At 34.4% G+C, this 22383-nt stretch overlaps 1 protein-coding gene across 2 annotated transcripts; it reads right to left on the bottom strand.

Annotated features, from left to right (window-relative positions):
* Positions 1 to 865: 865 nt before the first annotated feature.
* Positions 866 to 18458, bottom strand: Cad88C (cadherin-88C). 2 transcript variants are annotated; one of them, XM_066301078.1, is made up of 32 exons: positions 18246 to 18458; positions 15442 to 15715; positions 12485 to 12636; positions 12266 to 12431; positions 12075 to 12212; positions 11820 to 12023; positions 11509 to 11693; positions 11259 to 11456; positions 11026 to 11193; positions 10748 to 10974; positions 10419 to 10696; positions 10176 to 10371; positions 10000 to 10117; positions 8603 to 8702; positions 8322 to 8536; positions 7991 to 8264; positions 7668 to 7936; positions 7465 to 7603; positions 7164 to 7410; positions 6963 to 7110; positions 6646 to 6903; positions 6407 to 6595; positions 5945 to 6077; positions 5665 to 5822; positions 5421 to 5610; positions 4996 to 5368; positions 4749 to 4947; positions 4503 to 4698; positions 4300 to 4438; positions 3269 to 4077; positions 2686 to 2845; positions 866 to 1816 (listed from the first exon to the last, which is right to left on the bottom strand). In XM_066301078.1, exons 2-30 carry the CDS (start codon positions 15683 to 15685, stop codon positions 3891 to 3893), a joined length of 5688 nt encoding a protein of 1895 aa, XP_066157175.1. In that variant the 5' UTR covers positions 15686 to 15715; positions 18246 to 18458; the 3' UTR covers positions 866 to 1816; positions 2686 to 2845; positions 3269 to 3890. The 2 variants fall into 2 exon arrangements, with proteins under 2 accessions (XP_066157175.1, XP_066157174.1); XM_066301077.1 differs by having other exon boundaries at positions 4300 to 4447; positions 18246 to 18457.
* Between the last annotated feature and the right edge of the window lie 3925 nt (positions 18459 to 22383).

Raw genomic sequence — 22383 nt, 5'->3', positions numbered from 1 at the left:
AGGGAACAGTCGATGAAACTAATGTAGTCCTCTACGAAAAGTCTTTTACTTTAGGATAATGTCAATGATAAGTTTTTAGTGCGTTAGAAGGAAGGGAAATTTTAGTATTAGTTCTCATATTTCGGGAATAGAGGAGCCTATACTTTGCAAAACAGGACTTCTTGGAAGATCCTCTAGGAACGGGTTTCCTTTTTTTTTCTTACCTCTTCTTTCTCGGTTCCGTAGATGGTCTTTCAATCCACAGGGACGATACCTTTTCTTATTTATTGCTTCTCAATTTTAAATGAGATTATATTTCTATTTCAAATTTAAAATTTTAAGTTAATTCCCACTTTTCTGTTAATGAAAACACAAAACGAACTTTCGCGGTTCGATTGTTGACAAGGAATGTCTTAATTGTCATTCGATATGTTCTAGTATGTTTAGTGGTGTAGTTCATAGGTTTTTTTCCAAATTAATCCTTCCGTATGCCTGTTTTTGGGGTGATGGGGGTGGTTCTGAAGGAGCGCGGGCCGTCCTAAATGCGTCTCCTACGCCTATGGGTAAGCAGGTGATAAAAAAAGGGGTGAAAAATCAAGTGGGGAAAGTTGTAATTGGGCGGGGAAGAAATCTGTAAAAGGTTCTTCCCCTGGACGGTAGATGACGCATGTAGAACAAGGAAGGGAACTGTAATTTTGATGGGAAGAAATCTGTAAAAGATTCTGCCTCTAGACGGTAGATGGCGGGTGTGAAATAAGGAAGGAAACTGTAATTTGGTTGGAGTAGAAATCGAAGTTAATAGATGGCGCCACACAAGAAAAAAAAATCGATAACTCTTAGATAAAGGAAAAATATCCGTTGTTCGTTTTAGAAATGAAACAAACTATCCAACAAAAAAAAATTTAATGAACTCTTAAAATAACCGATAAAGAGAAATCGCTAGAAATTCAAATGGCAATGGGTTTTTGTTTTCGTTCTCACCTTCTCCTAGTTAAGAGAATTATATTCTCTCCGTCGACGACTGGCACGAGATGAACGCTTTTCAATTGTAATTAATGACAAAACGTTTTCGTTTTGAAACGTACATTTTAAATAAATTTTCGCGTTTCGGTTTAAAAAGTGCTATTTGGTAAATTATAATATTGTCCTCGCCCGAATAAACTTTCGATGCTTCCGGGCCGAAACACTTTATACCACCGGTAAGGACTCGACAAATATTGTTATTTTAAAAATACAGACAAATTGATCGGAAAAAAGAAGTCGGAGTTTTGACGAAAAAACGATCGTGTACAATTTATTACGTTCTGATCGTCGTTGATATTTGTAATGATGATGACGACGACAAAACCACTGTCCACCTTACCGTCGTGTCACCATCTTTCCCGAACAAAACCTACTCCGCCAATTGTCAAGATTTCGTGATTGTTATTAATAACGCGCTTGTGCTTAATGTACTCTACACTTACACAAAAAAGAAATGCTAGAAACCGCTGGAGTTGCCTGCGTAAGAGCCAATATTTACAAATGGTTTTGGCTCCTCAAATCGGAGGTGCTCACGGTTGACGCTTGAAACGCAAGAAAGTCCAATTTTACTTATCCTAATTTACAATTAAAAATGATGGACCAAAGTTGACTGTACGTACCTTGGTAAAGACCGTGAAGCCGTGGAAAAGCCCTACTTTCTCCACCATCCAAGAAATTGAGCACCCATCCAATGCTATATCTCGAAGACTCTGAAGAATAATGATAGTTGCTTGCTCTAGTGGATAGTAGAATTCTTTTCACTTCGTTGGGGTGGAATGCTTCAGTTGCACATGTTTTGACTGTGGTTTCTGTACTAAAAACAGAGGAATAGTATTGGGTAAATTCCAATTGAAGGGAAACAGTCGATAAAAATAATGTAGTCCTCTAGGAAAGGTCTTCTACTTTAGGACAACATCAGTGATAAGTTTTGATTGCGTTGGGAGGAAGGGAAATTTTATTATTAGTTCACAAATTTCGGGAATACGGGAGTCTACATTTTGTAAACGAGGAATCGTTGGAAGATCCTCTAGGAATGAGTTTTCTTTTTTCTTACCTCCTCTTTCTTGGTTCTATAGATATTCTTTTAATCGACCGGGATGATACTCTTTTTTATTTTTTGCTTCTCAGTTTTAAATGAGATTATATTTTTATTTCAAATCTAAAACTTCAAGTTAATTTCAACTTTTCTGTTAATAAAAACAAATGATGAATTTTTGCGATTCGATTACTGACACGCGAGAGTCATAATTGTCATTCGACATTTTCGAATAGTTACCGTGAAAACAACTCTGGTAGTGTTCACAAAAGGCGCTACTCACGTAAAATCAACAACTCTTAAAGAAAAATTAGAAAAATATTCGTTGTTCGATTTAATAATAAAACAAACTTCCAAAAGTAAAAAAACTCTTAAAATTACCGATGACGATATTCCGAAAATTTTTAAGTATTCGTAATTGTTATTGATTAATAACACGCTTGTGCATGATGTAGTCTAGACTCAAAACAGAAACATCTTAGAAGCCACTAAAGTTGCCCTTGGAAGAGCCATCGATTACAAATGATTTTGGCTCTTCAAACCGAAGCCGCTCGCGGTTGACGCTTGAAATTCGAGAAAATCGTATTTTACATTTTACTTCCCTAAATTTCGATTGAAAACCTTAGACCTATGTTAACGGTACATACCTCAGTTTTGGCTCAGTTGGAAGAGGTGGAATCGCAATTTCTTCCGACGGTCGCTTTCGCCAAAATTCAGGACGACGGTGCATTTTGAAATCTTTAAACGATATTGATACTATCGAGTAATAGAATCTTTTTCACACATTTTTTGGCTGTGGTTTTTGTGCTGAAAAGAGAGGCAAGCTGTGAATAAACTCGAATTGCAGTGATGAATCGACACTCAACGAAAATGACGTGGTCTTTATAAAAGGACTGTTATTGTTTTACGGCAATATCATAAACATAAGTGTTAAGTTAAATGTTAGAGTTTACATTGTCGAGCGTACACACATTGTTTGCGTTACCAAGCGTAGACATTATTTAGTTTATCGAGTGTAAAAATTTCACATTAACGAGTATAAAAAGTTCACATTATCAGGGGCAAAAAAAAAGTGTTTACATAATCGGCCGCGTCCACTGGAAAATGTTAAGTGCATGTTAATATACATTGGATCGTCAAACAAATGCACAACGTTTGATGATAATTATTATAACTTAATATTAATTATATAAAATAATAATTAATATTAAGCCCCTTAACTGAACTCACCTGGATTTTATTTACCTGTTGATGGAAGTTATTGTCACCTATTATTTTCCCAACTGATCTAAATACCTATGTTACGATGGAAAATTTGTAACTAGGCAATAAACAAACGCTCCACGAGTGGAGTCTCTCAGAGCAAGAATTATTTTTTCAAAAAATTGTTTGAATATATCTACCTGTTTATTTGATCTGTTACCATCAAAACGGTTCTTGTGAGCTCCCTGTACACAGACTTATTTAATGTTACAACATTAACGTTGGTTTAATACGTCATATTTAAGTTGCACATTGGTAGAGGCTGATTATACCGTCATCCATGCAACTTGGGAATTTCTTCATACTATACTACATTTTTTTTTCTTTTGGGTTACTTACCAATCATCTATTAACTAAGGTGGTACAATCATGCAAATTTATTTTACAATACTTACAACAAAGTAAAGCCTACACTTACATCAAATGGCGAATCTTAATCCTACGAATTCAAAACATATTGCACATTTTAAACATCCACGACCGATGCTTGAATCCTAATTATTAAGGCTAACGAATCTTTCTCAAATAAATCATTCATCGGTCGTTCATATATACCCACTTTGAACTTATTCTTGACATTAACTGAGAATCATAATTCGGTAGTTTCGAGCTTACGAGGCTGCGGAACTGGAACTGGAAGACATTGATAAAAATTTTGCCTCACATATTGTTCCTGGGACACATTAGTTTCATCATGGGGAATATGTTCAATTGATTCTGAAGCTTCTCCGCTACAGACTACGTTCTCGTCTAAAGAATCAGGATCAGATGTGTTGCTAGAACAGAAAAAAAGATATGTAGATGTGTTTTAACCCTGGAACTGCACACTAAGGTCTGCGTGACTCAACCGATTACGTTTTATCGCAGAACAATGAGTAAATTTAATTTTATAAAATTGGCAGCTTGTAGTAATTTTGCATAACATTTGTGTCGGGGATTAATAGATATCCAGTGTGCAGTTTTAGGGTTAACCTCACTCACCAATATACGAATTTTACCTTAGATCATCGACTCCCTTGTACCATTCGTTTTCGTAAGCTTTCAACCAAATCGGGTTGCTTCCCTCCATACTGTGTTTGTTCGTATTGGGAACTCTACCACTGAGAATGCTCAATCCCCTGCCGTCAATTTCTGAGTCTGCACGTACTAAAACGACAATAATTCTTCTTTCTTGCGCCAAGAAAACGAAGTTAGAGATCACCATAAGCAGTTGCTGTCGCTGCCTTCAACTTCCTTTGATAGGCATGACGCTGAGTTATGAAGAGGGCTAGAATGAGAAGGAGTAAGAGGAAGAGAAATAGAGAAGTGGCGGTAAGCCAGAAAGTGGTTCCGGTTGCCTGAATTTGAGCCTGGAGTGCTAGACTACCACCTGGTTGTGTATCCAAAACGTTGAAATTCTGTAAATTTTTCGATTGTCAATGAATTCATTATTTTAAATGTTTACTACCTTAAATAAATCATCTAATTTCTCAGTGTTCTGATCCACCAACTTAAGCACGTCGGCAACTTCAAGTATAGAGTTATCCTTCCTGTTAACCAAATGCAGATACAAATCAGTTCTAGTTTTGTCCACACTCCCGTCATGATTGGCATGAATTCGAAATTCATCAACATTCACTATGGCTCCGGTAACATTTCCTAAAACCCTGGAAAACCCTTTCGAGCTTTATTCGCTTCTTTTTTATTCTACTTACTCTCGGAAAACTTCAATTCGATTCCTTAAATCAGGTGCATGTTGTCTGAGTACAAATCGAACTCTTTGATCTTCCCTGAGTAAATAAATGAATACCCTCGCAGTGTCTCTGAGCCCTCCTGTGTCATTTGCTAACACCATGAAGTCAAAATAGCCTTTCATGCCTTGCTGTGGATCAAAGTTGAGCTGAATAGCTCCTGTTTCTTTTTCCACCAAAAATGGTACCCTTTTTAGATTATCCAGACCTTCAGTGAGGGTCATTTGCACTCGTCCCACGATAAAATACGAAATTATAGCGTTTTTGCCTGCATCTGCGTCTTGCGCCTTAATTGACATAAATTTGGTTCCAAAAGCTGTGGCAGTACTCACACCCCCTGCAATATGAAATTTAGCGATTGATTTTTAATTTGATGAGCGTGACTTTACCAGTGAATACTCTTCTGATAAATTTAGGTGAATTGTCGTTAACGTCGAGAACTTTAACTATAATCTTTAGTTGGGTATCGTCGTTGGAATCGAAGAAGTTTTGAGGCTCTGGAGGATAAGTGCAGTCCTCAGTGGCTTTGACTAACAGCAAATGGACGTCGCTTTCTTCTCTATCTAAAGGCTTTGTGACCTAATGATTTTTTCACTTTAAATTTGTTCTTTTTTGTAATTAAACGAAACGTACGTATAAAGTGTGATCTATCGGGTGCAAATTAAACAATCCGTTCTCATTTCCCCCTACTAAGAAATAACAAATCGGGGCAGGGGTGCTTTCATATTCCAATTCATCCCGATCCACGGTGTCGGGGAGAACTCTCCCTTCAATTCCAGCACTTTGATTTTCTATCAATACAACCATTAACTTAGGCAAATTGGCGTGTTTTACAATCAAAATCATCTTCTCTTCACTCTTTAATTCATTCTGTTCTGTGGTTTAAAATTTAAGACTACGCTTTTTTTCTTACCTGTGAATTCTACGATGAATTCGTCTTGAAGGAATTGCGGTTGATAACCGTTTATGTCAGTAACATATACTGTGAGATCAAGATCGGATATAAGAGATGTTGGAATGCCCATGTCGTAAGCCTCCACTCTAATCTGGAAGAAAATTTTAATTTTGTTGGTAACTTAAAAGATGCACGACGATAGTCCCAGCAATACCCGACCTAACGTGTAGATGACGATTTTTTGTAAAAAATTTGCCTTTGTTACAAAGATATAACTTTAAAAAGCTTATATTTAAAATTGGTATTTCTAGTGAACGCTTTTATAGATTTAAGTAATTTTGGTCTCTTAACAAATACATCTACAAGATTTTAATCCAAATAGATCTTCTGCTTTATAAATTGCAGTGTCAATTACTCTTTAGAGATGTGAATAGAAAAAAATGATCTCAAAAAGAATTAGAAATTTCATTATTTACTTACATCATATATCTTCTGTCTTTTCCTGCTCAATGGCAATCTTAGCTCTAAAATCCCAGTACTTGGATGTAGATTGAAAGTTCTCCAATGCCCAGCAGGATCCGCTTTCAATCGATACCTCACCTCCCCATTTAACCCCACGTCTTCATCTGTGGCCTCGATTTGAATTAATGCACTTCCCACTGTAGCATTCTAAAAGATATTTCTTTCCCAAAAATCTTTTAAAAGACAGAAAGCCATACCTCTGGAACCCTCAGAGTAGAATTATGAGGAGGTGCAATGAACACTGGAGTATGATCATTGTAGTCCATAACACAGATATGTAATGGTTCTTCAACGTAGAAACTGGGCTTCCCTAAATCTTGGGCTCGGATTGTGAGAGTATAGTTCCCATGCCTTCCCCTCAACGATTTCGTTGTACGGATTTGGGCGCTCCATTCACTGTTTTGATACAAGTCAAAGAGATCTCGGCGATTGCCGTCAGCAATGTCGATTATCACCTGTTTTGATCCTACTTCTTTAGGCCAAAAATTCCTAAGGGAGATGTGCAGAGAATTACCTGTCCATTAGAGGTCTTGGGATCATCCTTATCTGAGGCGCGAACGATTGTGATTGGCTGCCTGGCTTCGTGGAATTCAGTAATATTCACACAAGCAGAATCCACGAATAATTCTGGTTTATTGTCATTTACATCCAAAATTGTTACACTGCAGCCACTCGTGTATTAATGAAAGTTAAAAAATTACATTAAAAAACTCACTTGAGGTGCTTAAAAGCGTTCCTGGTCTCCCCATTGTTGAAACCATACTGATAGTTGTCCCAAGCTTCTATGATAAGCAAATAATTCTCTCTTTCCTCTCTATCTAGTTTTTCTGCCACCCTGAGAATACCCGTATCAGCTTCGATGGAAAATTTGCCTTGAGAAGACAATCTGTCAAGGATAAAGGTAATTTTGCCAAATTCTCCTGAGTCCTCATCTGTGGCGTTTATGGTTGTTATTTTGCTACCTGAAAGGAGATTTTCAGAAGGATTGTTTTGACGATAGTCGACGTTAAATGAACCTGCGGGAATATTTTCTGGAATCATCAAAGCTGTGGGTTCGTGAGCAAATATTGGGCCGTTGTCGTTTTCGTCTAGGATTTGGATAAAAACGTCCACTCTGGAAGATCGAGGAGGGACCCCCGAATCCATAGCTTTAACCTTTAATTGTAGTTATTAAAAATATTATGCATTAAATTTTTTTCATTAAATTTCAATAAATTACAGTAAGATTTATCCATTCATTAGCCTCCCTGTCAAGCCTGCTAGCTACCACAATGTCCCCAGTGGTGTCATCCAAATGCACCATATTCACAAACTTTTGCCTTTTATCAAGGAGATACGTAATAGTTTTATTTAGGTCTGCGTCGTTAGCTTTGATACTTCCAATAAGAACTCCATTTTTGCTATTCTCGGGAATGGAAAATCTGTAGAAAGCCTCCGTAAATTTTGGACTATTATCGTTGATATCGCTTATTTTGATTTTTAATGTGGCTGTAAATGACGTTCTTTCAAGAGATTTTTTTTATCATTTATATTTGCCTTCACCAGAATCCATTTGCTCTCCAGTTTGAGAATTAACGTCTCGTACTCTAATCCCTAAATTGAATAATTCGATTTCTTCCCTATCAATGTGTCTTGTCACGGTGAGTTCCCCACTAAAGGGATTAATTGCGAAATATGTTAGACAATCTGCATTTTCATCCTTCGAAGGCAAACCCCGCTCATTTACCGCCTTACAAAAATCTCTATCTACAAAATAAGTTACATTTGAATTGTCGTCCAAATCTCTGGCTTTCACTTTTGCAACTACTGTTCCAACCTAAAAGAAATACTTTGTAAAGTACTTCTATACTATATAATTCATAATTTAACTTACAGGGATATTCTCAGGCACTTCTACGTCTTCCACTCCGAATATTTCAGGATTTTTATTATTAATATCTAAAATAGTAATTTCTACAGTTACAATAGCGTGCAACTGATTCTCCCCCTGTCCTCCGTCCAGAGCTAATACTTTTAAAGGATAAATGGTTTTTCTGGGTTGCGTAAGGTCTGGATCTAAGTTTGCCCCAAGCGCCGTTGAGATAACTCCTGGAGAATTGGAGAAAGTTTTGGTATGTCCAAAACAAACTCCTCAGGAGTGATTGATTTATCTACCTGTTTCGGAATCGATGATGAATTTGTCAAAGGCACCCTGTTGAATTCGGTACACGATGTGATTGTTTGGAGAGGAACCGTCGTAATCGAAGGCCTGGACCTGAAAAAAATAGGATTCTTGGAAATCATTCAAAAAAAATCTCATAAGTAGTATTCAGAAACTTCAAGGGTGATACCTAATTTTTTTTTGTTTATTTTCGCACTGAGATAGAACAGTGTCACTTCGAATTGACTTTACACTAAACTCATCTTCGTTTCAAACATTCGCAATTTGTTTAGAAGCCATAATTTAGGACTACCAACCTAAGCCATTTGTGCTCAGTTGATATAGTATCAAAGTTTCCCACGGGGGAAGGAGGGTTACACACACGCACACACACATCGAAAAAGTCTAAGGATATTTATTTAAAAATCAATAAACACAAAATAAATAATTTCAAATGTAGTTTATAATATAATATATTAGTGCAAGTCCTCGCTCTATATACATATTCCATTGTCATTTGTCATCCATATATCATTTGATTGAAAAAATTCAAAACTGAATAAATAATTTTCTTGCGAATATAAAAAAATTCGAATTTTGCAGACTGCTAAGTTATCAGGTTGATTCAATTTAATTTAATCGATAACAATTAGTGTTTAGCAGGTACTTTGAAAATACTGCGATTTATTATGGAATGCCTACAATTAACTGTGGATTAGATTAATCCAAAGCTAGGCTTTTTTCAAACTGGTTTAGGGCAAATTGAAGTAGCTGAGCGCATGAGTATTTCCCAAAGTATTATCAATCGATTATTGCGACGACGTTTCGAGCAAACTGAAATTCTGGCCAACCAACATCTTGAACTTACGTCTATTACAACTGCAGCTCGAGTTCGATTTTTAGGTTTAAAAGCTAGAAGACAGCTTACAATTACGGCACATGAATTGTTTGTAAAATGAAACCAAACTTCATACTCTAAAACCACAGGGATGCCCACCTCTTTGCAGAGTGGTGCCAAGAATATCGAAATTGAGATAGGATATACTGTCAGAAGAAATCGTGGTGCTTTGGGCACTGCAATTTCGGTCCCCCGAGAACTAATAATTGAGAAAGCTTTAAAATAAATTAGACATTGATTAATGCCGGAAAACACGAAAGTTACTTTATTTTATATAAGATCCAATGTCAAATCTAGAAAAGCATTTGAGAATTCTTAACACTAAAGCAGTAATTCCTGTCGTAAATGGTGTAGCACTTACCGTCAGTTGAAAATACAAAAATTCGCTTTATCAAAAAATGTTTGCGGATTTTGCAAGTTGATAAACCGTCACACAGAAGCACTGAAGATCGCTTGTTCCAATAATTGTATGTTACTAGGTAGATATATTATAAATTTTGTAGGAAAACTTACTTGCATTATGGGAGTTCCTCCATCGATGTTTTCATGAATACTGGTATTATAGAAGTAGTATTCAAATATTGGAGGATTATCGTTCACGTCTTCTACATATACCAACAAAGATGATTCGCTGCATCAAAAAAATCTATTTTTCATAAGAATGCATTTAAAAATATAAATAACTTTACCTAAATAAACTAGGACTGCCCATATCTCTAGCTCTAACTGTAAGATACAAAATCCTTACGTTCTCTTCTTCAGGCCCTTCAATGCATTCAAAGTCTATCGGTTGTTTCGGAATTATCACTCCAGTTTTAGCACTTATAGTGAAGTTTTGGTGCAGTTCCCCCATAAGGAGATATTCAATTTCACTGTTTTTGGTTCCTGAAAAACAAATAGCATTATAAAAAAAATTCAAATGTTACTACTACCGTTTAAATCTGCATCTCTGGCCTCAACTTTCAAATAAATTTGAAAATTGGGGGCATTTTCCAGAATTCTAGCTTCATATTTGTTTTGGACAAAAATGGGGCTGTTGTCGTTAACATCTTCAAGATTTATTGTCAATTGCACCGAATTCCTATTTCCATTGCCCAAATCATCTCTGGCTTCTACTGTGAGAAAATGTCTGGAAACCTGCTCTCGATCCCACGAAGGACCTCCAGGGGTTTTAACTGTTATTATGCCGGAAACTGGATGAATGTTTAATCTAGAGGCGTATTTAAATAATCAACAAGAATTTCAGATAATTTAAACTTACAAGTATGCAATACTTCCAGCGATGTTGGTGTACCTAACACCCATTGTTCCGTAAGTTCCAGAATCGTCATCCAATGCCTGCACCCACGCTACAGTTGTGCCAGCTTCACAGTTTTCTGGAACCCAGACTTCATAGGAGTTCTTAGTGAATTCTGGATAATTATCATTTCGGTCTAAAATTCTGACGATCACTGAGGCTTCGCTGAATTTAGGATTGACTTCCACCACCTAGTTAATAATGTTTTTGTGAATACAGTTAATAGGGTGTCGGAAATTTACCTCTTTGGCAACAATGGTAAAATTAATTACTTTAATTTTTTCGTAATCTAGATAAGAACTATTTTTCACTTTAAGAGTAAACGTGGCTTCGTTAGTAGCTCTCATTGGTGATATTTCAAAGATATCATGGCTATATTTTATATACATTTCAAAGGTGCCATTTATGCCCTATAATAAAAAAAAAACTTGAAAGTTATAGACAATGGTGGATAGTATTTGAAAACATTAATTACCTGATCATAGTCAAATATTTCAGGAATTGAATTTCCAATAAAAGTAAGAGGGGTGTTTTTAGGGGCATTTTCCGCAATTTCACATTCATACATATTGGACTTAAAAGTAGGTGTTTCGTCATTGACATCGGTTATCATCACTGTGACTTCAGTTGTGGCATAAGGTGGTGGTTTTTGATGACTGCCAACCTCAGTAGCCTCAAAGAAAAGGTACATTAAACCCCATATAAAACGCGCGAACAAATCTTACTGTGACTTGTAAGATGTAAGAACCTGATCCAAATCCTAAAGCCTCTCGATCAAGAATTGAGGCAGTGACTACTCTCCCTGTATCTGTCTCTATCTTGAAAAGATCCCCCCTTTGATCGATGTTATTAGTGGAGAGGGAGTAGTGAATTTTGTTGTTAATATCTCTATCACCGTCAATGGCAACAACTGAAAATTTTATTTTCTGAAGATTTGAAGAAGTGAAACACAACATTGCAATAATCGAAAGTGAAACACTGCACTTTCAAATCAAATTAAAAATTAAAGTAGGCATGTACTGTATTTTGTCTTCACCTTGTAGTACTACTGAGCCTACGAGGCTGTTCTCTGCAATTCTGGCAACAGGGGTAACTCTCACAAACTCAGGAGGTCTATCTTCCACATCCTGGACCCTGACCAAAATTACTGCAGTTCCAGTATTTATGAGCCCCTCTTTAGCTCTATCTATTGCTAAAACTTTCACTTGATGAGCAGTTTGTTTTTCGTAGTCCAAACTCCCTGGTGAATTAGACTTAGGACACCTGTCAGTACGATTTTATTATACAGTACCTATAAGTTTAACAACAGCTTTCTCCCCAATTGTGCTGACACTAAACAAACTTTTATCCACATCTGGAGCTGGGTGGTAGACTACTTGACCATAAGGCCCTTCATCTGCATCAGTCGCCTCTAGTTGAGCAATGATTCCTATTCATATATAAAAAATGAGTTCAAGGAACGCATTTTGATGATGTACTCACCTGTAAAGGCATCTTCACGAAGCATAATAGAGCTTTGATGTGTTTTGAAGACCGGGGTATTGTCGTTAACATCTTCTACCAAAATGAGCAAACTTTGAGTGACGTAGTTTCCTTGCCCCAAATGGCCGTCTGTTAGAGTCAGCACTAAGGCATACTCGTCTTTTTCCTAAAGGTTTAAAATATTTCCTTTGATTCATTCAAGAATACTCCGCGACTCACCTCTCTATCGAGCAATTTATTTAAATAAACGTTGGCCTCAGTGTTCGATGTACTGTCAACGATGATAACATCACTTTCAAGGGTAGATTTCACTCCAAACGTGAGACCATCGCCGTCTGCGTCATGGCCTCTAAGTTTATAAAGTAGGGTTCCTGAGAATAGACATAAAAATTCTATTTAGAAGATTTTAAGGGGTTTTTGCAAAGTAACGATTTACGTTTAATATTGGATTAGTTATACGAAAATGCCAATTTTTACTGTTTGCCACAGTTTAATATCTATGAAAAAAAATTAACTTTGGTGAGTAGTTTCTCCTTTTGTATCTAATGAGATCTGAACAGGTAATAATCAGAAAACCGGTATACATATTCGGTTAAAAAGGTGTTATATAAGGAATAAGAAGAATTTTATAAGACAGTTTAGAGTGTTGTACGCTTGATTGATCACACAATGGCTCATGTTTTATTCGTTGCTAAGTGTCTGTTAATGCTTCATTTCGTTGACCCTTTCGATTTGTGTGTCACCGTTTCGTTTGATGACTTACGTTTCTTATTATATTTAGAGTGATGGCTTCTGAATATAAATTGATCGCAAGGGTGATCTACGAACATTGTATGTTACTCTGGAGATATTTTACATAATTGGTTCGTGTATCCAGTGTTCCTAAGATTTGATCTTGACCATGTTACAGTAGAATCATTCTGTTATTTTCAATTGAAATCAACGACGACCGCTTCCAGGCAAACATTTTTTGTAGCGGTGGGTGCATAGAAATGATCTTCAGTAATAAATTTAGTAGGTGCAGGATTATAAATAGTAACGTTTTCAATTGCGATCTTGACGAAATACAAGGAAGTTGCCAAGCTCCGACAAAATTAGAGACTCGTTAAATACTCGAAATCTGTTTGTTGCTTGGTTTGTGCTAGAATCTTTTCCTATCTTCGATTAATTGCATTTTATGCACAGTAACTTTATTTCTTAGATATCTCTATGGCGATAGAAATTTGACTCGAAACTTAAGAAGACTAATATGTGGTAGCTTCTAATCACACGAAAGGACAACAAAATCGCAATTATCTCTAACTGAATTTACTATTGCGTACAAATTAGTATTAAATTTAATCATAATTAAGATAGTCGTCTTCATCAAATGTGTACTTACAGACGAAAATAACTCATTTTACTGGCCAAAATTAATTAAAACTTCGTCGTATTAGCATTAACATCCAAGATTCCGTTGCTCATTACTAATTGGTTCATTGTAAACACACTTTACATAGCTCACATAAATGTTCAAACACCCTGATTTATAAAAGTCTATTAGGAATTTTATACATTAACATAAAGAAGGACATTGAAGCGGTTCACTAGGCATTACCGTTTTTGTCCCAGAAATGACCAGGTACTGCAATTTTAAACGGGTCTTACGTTAAGTTGTTTAAGTGATCTAGTTTAGATATTTATAAAAAAAAAAAAAAACAGTAGTGAAAGGATTCATTTCAGGCTTTGAATTTGTTATACGGGGTGTTGTAGAGGGCTAGAGAGTAATCAATGCCAACAGTGAATTGGGTAATATGAATGCAAACATCATGCCACAATTTAGGAACCTAAACATTTGTGTAATGTGTAATGGCAAGAAAGTTGTATATAACGCATATAAAAAGTATTGCAACAGGTTTATAAGTTTCATAAATCCTATATTAAACAAAAATGCTTAAACACCTATAATTTTATTTAAAAAGGGCATTTAATGCTTTATTTTAGATGTTCAAAATTTTTCACCCTTTTCCAACTATCTCAACTAACTTTTTATTTTTGAAATGGAAAACTATCCATTGCGGTGTATTAAATTAAAGATAATTCAGTAATAAATTAAATGTATAATCAAAACAAATAAAATTACATCTATAGTTTCCTTAAAAAAATAAAATATAACACAAACGAGAAAATCCATATCCTATAAAGACAAAGAATATTAATATTTGCTTCCTCGATAGACAATGCATTCTTATTTCATTTTGAAAAAGAGTGAAAAAAATCACAATAAGATATAGACAATCCAAATCATTTTCGATGTAAACAATTTTTTAGATGCAAAATATTTTCGTGAAGATCGCAAAAGAACTTACGAAGAGGTGTGTTTCATATCATTTCACATGTTACACATGACATTCTTTTATCTATTGATAAAAATTCGATACCTTCTACCAGCAAATTTACCGACGAATTTCATATATTTGCAAAATCAGTAAGCAATGTTTTAAAACGAAAAAAAAAATCATCCATATAAAATTTCTATAGTAGCTCCTACAGTTCTATACATAGACAGCTGGATAGAGGTGAAAAAATTTTAAATAGAAAATAATGCATTAAATGCCTTTTTTTAAATAAAATTCTACGTGTTTAAACATTTTGAAAATATATCAGGCTTATGAAAATTATAAACGTGTTGCAAAATTTTTTACAAACGCTGTGTATTATATCTGAGTGGGCAGTTTTAAAAATACAATTTACTGATTTGGATTTCAAAGTGCAAGAGGACATCGAGCGAAAATGTGAAATAAGAAACATGTTTGCTCTACAATTGCTAAGCAAGCCAAAAGTCAATCTTGGTATTGATAATGTTGTTGCAGAGATAAATAATTTTCGAGACAAAAACTTGGATTTGCAACCTTGACCTATCACAGGCGCAGGTAAGGCAGAAAAAAAGTATATTCCTCACTATGTAAATTAAAAGAGGTTTTTATTTTTCTGTTAATTCACATTAAAAGTTTGGCATCCAATATCGAGTACATTCTTTTTGCACATTTATGATGAAAAAAAAACGACAAAAATAAGTCACGGAACTCCTACACAATCTCTATTGCATGTCTCAATTTGTAATGTTTTTTTAAGAAACGTCTCAATATGTACTAGAAAGGATTCTTAATTTACGTCTTAAATAGGATTTTTCCTACCTACAGGTGTCTCTTCCCCTTCTTTCAGTCTTAAAACAATTTCAGTTTGTCCATCGATCAGGAATCTGGGAGGCCGATTGGACGCTACTGTACTAAAGGCATAAATCAAGACAGTTAACATTAAAAAAGACCTAATGCTACTTTGTCCATTGGAAGTTAATTTGAATTTAATTTTCACAAAGAAACCATTAAATGTCCTTTGAGTATTTTTAATTGCAGTCCGAAGTCCTTCGTTGTGTTTCATTTTCGATATTGCGGGTTACGTATGGTCCATCTGAAAGAAAAACGGAAACTAAAATTTGTTTTTGAATAAGAAACTTCAACAAGTACGAAATTTTAGTACAATTCTCATGGCACTGTTTACCAATTACGGAACCTTCCGTTATAGGCCATGAAGTGGAACCACTGGAACCGTTTTAGTTCGGACGTTGACCAGATTTGTTACGAATACTGACCATGGAGATCAAAAAATTGTGTAAATATAGCTTTGTATGTCATGTTTCAAGAAGCATCTTGGTACCTCATGATACCTCTAATTTGAACCCATTACGTTAATAAGCCGATTGTTTTAGTTAAGTGTGAAGAATTAATTATCGAGTTCTGGCAACGTTTTCAAAAACTTTCGCTTTTATAGCTAATGTTATGAGCGTCCCAAGGAATGCAGAAGTTTCGCATACATTTTTTTTCAACTTTTATAGCATTGCATATGTTCATTTGAGTAATGATACTCACGCAGGTACTTATTGGTCTAAGGAGATTTTTAACAGTTGACATGCGATATTACAGTGATTATTATCAATATTCGCGTTGACCACAAAAACTAATTACTGTAATGATTTCTTTAAGTTAATCGGGCTTTTAGCTTGAAGAGCCAAAACCGCGACACTTGAAAATTTTGTAATACTTTTCATTGATCAACGACTTGTTCTTTGGTATTACGTAATATCTGCGCCTATTGTTATTATTTATTTTAAGAACCCTTATATGTTCCTTTAAGGCATTAACTTTCAAAATTATCATTTGCATATCACGATCATTACTTTACACCAACTCAGATCTAAAATTAAACATCTGTAGAATTTCACAAAACTAGTTTTAACTAGATCACGTCTAATTGCGACCTCAAGCTATGCAAAAGAGATATCAAAATAATTGCATTTGATTTATGCACGGTAATCACGATTCTTGCCATTCAAACATATGTCGGTATCGTACTTTTTTAGTTCCCGAGATAAAATTGATTTCACTGATGGGCAATGGGGCAGAACATCCGCATGTCTCCAAATGTTTTTAGAGAAATTTTTAATTTATGTCTTCTGCTGTCTAATTAAACCTACAATTTAGGATCTTAATCTTTGTAATTACGTGTAGAAAAAAATTTACGGCGGAGGAAGAGTCTATAAATCTCATAGATGCACTGATTTTCGTCATAGTGTCCAAAAACATGACAATGACGATATTCTATGTGAACTATTTCCCCGCTTTAGACGTGTGACATTTTTATAATCAGGTGTCAGAAGTGTAATCCAGCAGCTAAGTTTTATCTTTAAATAAAATGAAAAAATCCTAGTTGTGTTAAAAAAAGGAAGACCTAAAATTACACCTTCTCTAATAGGCGTCGTATTGATTGCGGAAGTTCTCTGTAGTTAAAACAGCAATTCTAGGCCGAAATTTGATTTCCATTGGGACAGTGCAAACATATTTTTTGCGGTGGGCAAGAAGTAAAATCCTGAAATTCCATTTTGGTAGGGAACCTATCACAAATGGATAGGTATTTTGCTTAAGGATAATTCACCGTGGATTATTGGAATAATTAGCAAATTAGTCTTAGAAAGTTACTACGTAACGAAAAGAAATAGGCGTCTAACAAGTTTAAGTGTGGTTTTATTGACATATTGTTTTCTCATTTAGTTTTGCACTCGTTTATGCAATACCGTTAAAAATAAGTTTGCAATAATGTCGTGCATGCAAGGCCGAAGAAGGTTGAATAATTAAGTAACGCATTACCGCAATATCAGATATGTCCCAAGAGATGGGTAATTATTGTTCTCACCTTCGTATTTGTCAGAAATTATTGCCAAACTTTGAACCCAATTTTTGTTCACTTTATCCTGAAACTGTTCGAACCCAAGAGATTGGTCGCATTTTGCCATAACAATTTAATTGAGCATTTGCTCGGTTAGCAATATATTTTTTAATAACTTTACTTAAAAAAATGTGTAATTGAGTAATTTGATTTCAAAAATTAAGAAATGTCACAAACAAAAAAGTTAACGCAACATTTACGTTGCAGACCTCCTGTATATGACGCCCCTGACTAAAATGTGTAATTATTAATACAAAAAAAGTTTATTTATACCAACATATTATAGTATACCGAATTTCCCAATATTAACGCAAACCTTTTCGAAAACATTGCAGAAAAACAATTTTCAGTGTTCCCCCTTTAAGGGACACCCACCCGTTTAAGAAACATCTTTGGGGTATGTTTATAAGAACATCTTTTAAATTATTTTAATCTCTAGAATCACCTTCCAAAATATTTAAATATTATTTTCGGACACCCTGTATATTGCATAGAAATGTTATTGAAAATAAACCGTTCAGCTAATTCTACTTACTAATTTTATTAATAGTTTTTTAAAAAATGGATTTTCGATTAACTGAAACAAGACTAATCCAACAAAAGAATATCTTATCTTTACTCGAAATTTATAAAAGTCGTTTTTGTTTTCATATAAAACCCGTTCCCCGCAATTATTGCATTGCAAGTTTGCCCTAGTTCTCATTGATTGTTTGATTACCTGTTATTATCTTCGGTGAACATAGGCGAATCTCGTTCACCGTATTCTTCTCTGAGTACTTTCCATCAAATAATTTAGAGTAAGAATAAGCATTACAAATTAGTTAAAGTTTCACACAGCTATAGAGACCTAATCGAGCGGATCTAAATTAACTTTCGATAATATTTAAAAATAGTTTACTTTGATTAAATTTACTGCATTTGAAAGCAGATCCTTTCGATTTTTAATCAGCAATGAAGCTTGAAAAATTAGTGGTAGTGTACATATTTATCTGCAATATACATATAGGTTAGTTTCGGTAGCATTTTCGCAGTTTGAGGAAAACATCAGTCCCACTAGTTATTGTCCCCATTTTGAAGACAAATATATCATTAAGTTGTGTTCGGTGAAATCAAGCAATTTGTTGCAAACTAGATTCGGTATATAAGTACATAATAAATTACTAATATTAAACCATCAATAAGGCTAAAAAATGATAACTGCTAATGCCTTGAGTTATTGCAAATGGGTACTCATTTCCTTCTTTTTCCTATTAAGCTTTTACTGCTAGCATGCACATGCTGTTATTTATATTAAAAATGGCATAGTGTTATGCTTGTTTTATGAAATTTACTGCCTTTAAATATTTATTGCTTAAAATGCTCGATTTATTAGGAAAATATATATTTTAATTGATTAATCTAGTTTTAAAGTATTTACACGGTTTAAGTAATTTTTTAACGTTTGTGATTCCTTTTAATTCTTCATCAAGAACATTGGGTTTAAACAGGTTTAATCTTGAATTAGGCCAAAAAATAATAAGTCGTTAGATGCAATTATGGGCATGAAGAAACTTCGACAAAATGCTGGTAATTAAGTGAAAAAACATCCATTTAAATATTCGAAAAGGAATGAGAGTTTCAGTTCTCTAGATCGCTTATTTTTTACGCAACGTGAGTGAATAAAATCCAAATTACTATATTCTGACCGAAGAAATCAACTTTTTTTATTCATATCTGAATCAATTGGTAGTAAATGAAAAGGCGATTTCTTTGTAGCATGCCGTTTCTATTCCTCAGAAATTAAATTACTCCACTTATTTGGGCACTGAGTCAATATATTATGCCCCAAGTGATTACGACGAAGCGATTTTTTGTGCACAATTTAACGTTCACTGAAACAAGAACTGAATATTAAATTTTCAGGTAGCATGCCCGCAGAATTCCACTTTTATGTTAAACAATATTGATTTAACTCGCCCACCATACCATGACAATGAAGCAGTGACTGCACATAAGGTCAATGGCAAAAGATATTGGGGGTGATACCATTAAAAGCTGCAGAGCGAATGAAACGTGTTTGGGTTGTTTCGACAGGAAATGGTTACGGCGAATGTTTCGGCCTTGCGGAAGTTAGGGTTGAATTGGTAATGATACGCAAACGTAGTGGAAAAATTTTATTTTTTTACTGAAATCGTTTTCATTGAAATTACCCCCATGGCTCATCTAGAGAAGATGCATCAATAGAAGAAATTAAAGTTAATACCTGAACCACTCAATTTTTGTTATTTTAACCTCAGTTCATGTGAGGTGTCCGAAAATAATAGACAATAGAGAATTTACTTAAAATAACGAAGTTGTATATCATTATACTTTTATAGGGTACCCTCTACTTTAACACATAATTTCTGGAAATGCACTTTATGTACTGTGTAATTCTGCAGAAAGAAAAATGTTAATTTCATTGATAAAAAAAAGCTAAGCAAGTGTGATCCACTATTGCAGGGCCCTGTAAATGTACATATAATTTAAGAGATTCGTACAATACGGACATATATAACATCGAAAGTATCAATTGTGTTATAGAGGGACCTACTCTATTCCTCGTTATCTCTGATTCTTAGTTTATTTGTTTTTTTTTTGCTTAGACGTACTCTGCATTTTTTCTTTCCAAGTTCTATTAAATTCGTTATGCTTGAAGTTATTGTTAGCGGCTTATATTTCAATTTATTTATAGTGGTTTTATTTTTTATTTTCCTTTTTTCATGTACTTTTTTACCTTTCATATACTAACGCTTCTTCTCAGTAAATGTAAATTTTTAGTGTTGCTCATCAGATATGTTGTACAATAATATGAATACAGAATAACAGTTTTGAAAACTTTGAAGAACATTCGGAAAAGGTACATAGAAACTCGAAACTCAATAATCACTCGAATATATATTTTTTTGATTGAATTTTTGATTCGATAATATCAATTCACACTCAAATTAACAGTTTAACTAATATAAATAAATATAAAAATTATGAAACAAAGCAATCAAATCTATTGACAACTTGAATTGTTCCGTTTTATTGCGTCTCCTAATGAAACTGTGTGAATATCACATGTATCAATAACTATTCTTAACATAAGATATTGAAAGATAATACAATGTAGTTCATGGGTTTTTAGTTATGGAGAACAAGGGTGAAAGTCGTACCTACTACTTACATATAATGTTGCAGAAAGAAAGATTAACAAGGACACTATTTTCGGCTTACTGAACATGAATAATTTGTATAATTAATGAGTAAATAAAATGAATGAAAATTAAGTTTTTCTTTTTTGGATCGCTCCGTTACCTGAATGATAATATAATAAAAAACTAAAAAATCGTATAAATCTACCTAAGTTCCATTTCATACTACTCACCATATCCTTAATCACATATCACTTAAACAAAAAAAAAAAAACGATAAAAATACCACAGAGTCTCAATTCGTTAGCGGGTCGAAACGAACACCGGATATATGTCAGTTCTTCAAATTTCAGCAACGGCCCGTCGACTGTAGTCGAAATGATCGACACCGCGAATGCGAGTTTGTTAATCATCGAAGTGTGGCGTTTCCATGCCGGTAGTTATTATGGTACAGGCGAAGAATTGGGTACCATCTGGAGGGTGGGGGAAACACCATCGGTGTCTTAATAAATAATATGTAAATTTATAACTAAAATAATAGCTAAATACGAGTAGTACTGCTATATCAGCACTGACAGAAGACGAAAGTTAGCAAATTTTGTGAAAAATTATGACACTGTCCGAAAGCGTTCATAATAATTTGTTTTTTTTTTGTGATTCCAGGTAATTGTAAACATTTTTTTTTAACGGACAGTTGGTAAAATATAGAAATTCATCGCATGAGTCGAGTCAAATTTTAGGGTGGACTTTCGTGCGGAACCATCTCTGTCTGTTGATGTGTGGTTCCACCATAATCGTGTATGCTATGAATTTTATTAAATATTACAACGATTAATAAAACTTATGAATTCGAAATTGAAAAATAACTAACAATTCTGAAAAAAATCGCAATCAGGTACTTATGTAGGATTATAAAGCAACTTGAAAAAATTAATTTAAAGCATTTTTGAGGTAGATTACTGAACTATTGAAATTGGTAAATTTTGAAAAGTACGTAAATATCTTTTCTGATTAAGAAAATTCTCATGTTCGATCAAATAGAAGAACGCTATCAGATGATTGTTGCTCCAAATAGTAATACAATGAGAAAATTTTAGAGGACTCGCGAATATGTGGAAAATTTTATAATTAAATAGAAAATCTTCGGTATCAAAAAACTTAAACCAAAATTTACCAATTTTCAAATTTTAAGAGTATCATTTAAGAGATTTTCAATCTCAAGTACAAAGATCTGGTGTGGCTACTATGAACTTATCGAAAACACAAAACACATCTATATATTTACGCAATACGATTTACAGACCAGTTGCAGCGCCGGTGAAAACACAATCACAAAGCACGCACATTATAATAATTTTAAAGACACTTTTATGCCAATTGTTGACCTACAGTTTTGCCACTTAATTAGTTAGCATTTGATTACTCGCTTGTGATTATTTACAAAACATGTATTAATTTTATTTTCTGTTGGAAAATACCTTGAAAGAAGCACTACGGGATAGGGAGCAGAAACCACGGGCATACATAGTGTAAACTACAAACACGTAAAACTCAAAAAGAACGAAACTAATACCTTTTGAGAAAAAAAACTGTAGGAACCGGATAATTTGTTTGAACAAAGTATTTGAGAGATTCAAAAGAGGCTCTGAGAAGGAAGCAGGACGGATACTAGCATGTGTGTAGACTTAGTGAGAACAA

The sequence above is a fragment of the Euwallacea fornicatus genome, chromosome 38 (assembly GCF_040115645.1).
Source record: "Euwallacea fornicatus isolate EFF26 chromosome 38, ASM4011564v1, whole genome shotgun sequence".
Classification (NCBI taxonomy): Eukaryota; Metazoa; Arthropoda; class Insecta; order Coleoptera; family Curculionidae; genus Euwallacea; species Euwallacea fornicatus.
This window is presented reverse-complemented; position numbering and strand designations above follow the sequence as displayed.

Bases quoted from the DNA above. Each gene is read 5' to 3' on its own strand.
- Cad88C (XM_066301077.1), bottom strand. From the start codon at position 15,685: ATGAAACACAACGAAGGACTTCGGACTGCAATTAAAAATACTCAAAGG. The intron at 7,937-7,990 runs GTGAAGGCAAAT...CGTCATTTACAG, and splicing joins TGGAGAGCAAATGGATTCTG to CCACATTAAAAATCAAAATA. The intron at 4,699-4,748 runs GTAGTAAACATT...AAAAATTTACAG, and splicing joins AATTAGATGATTTATTTAAG to AATTTCAACGTTTTGGATAC.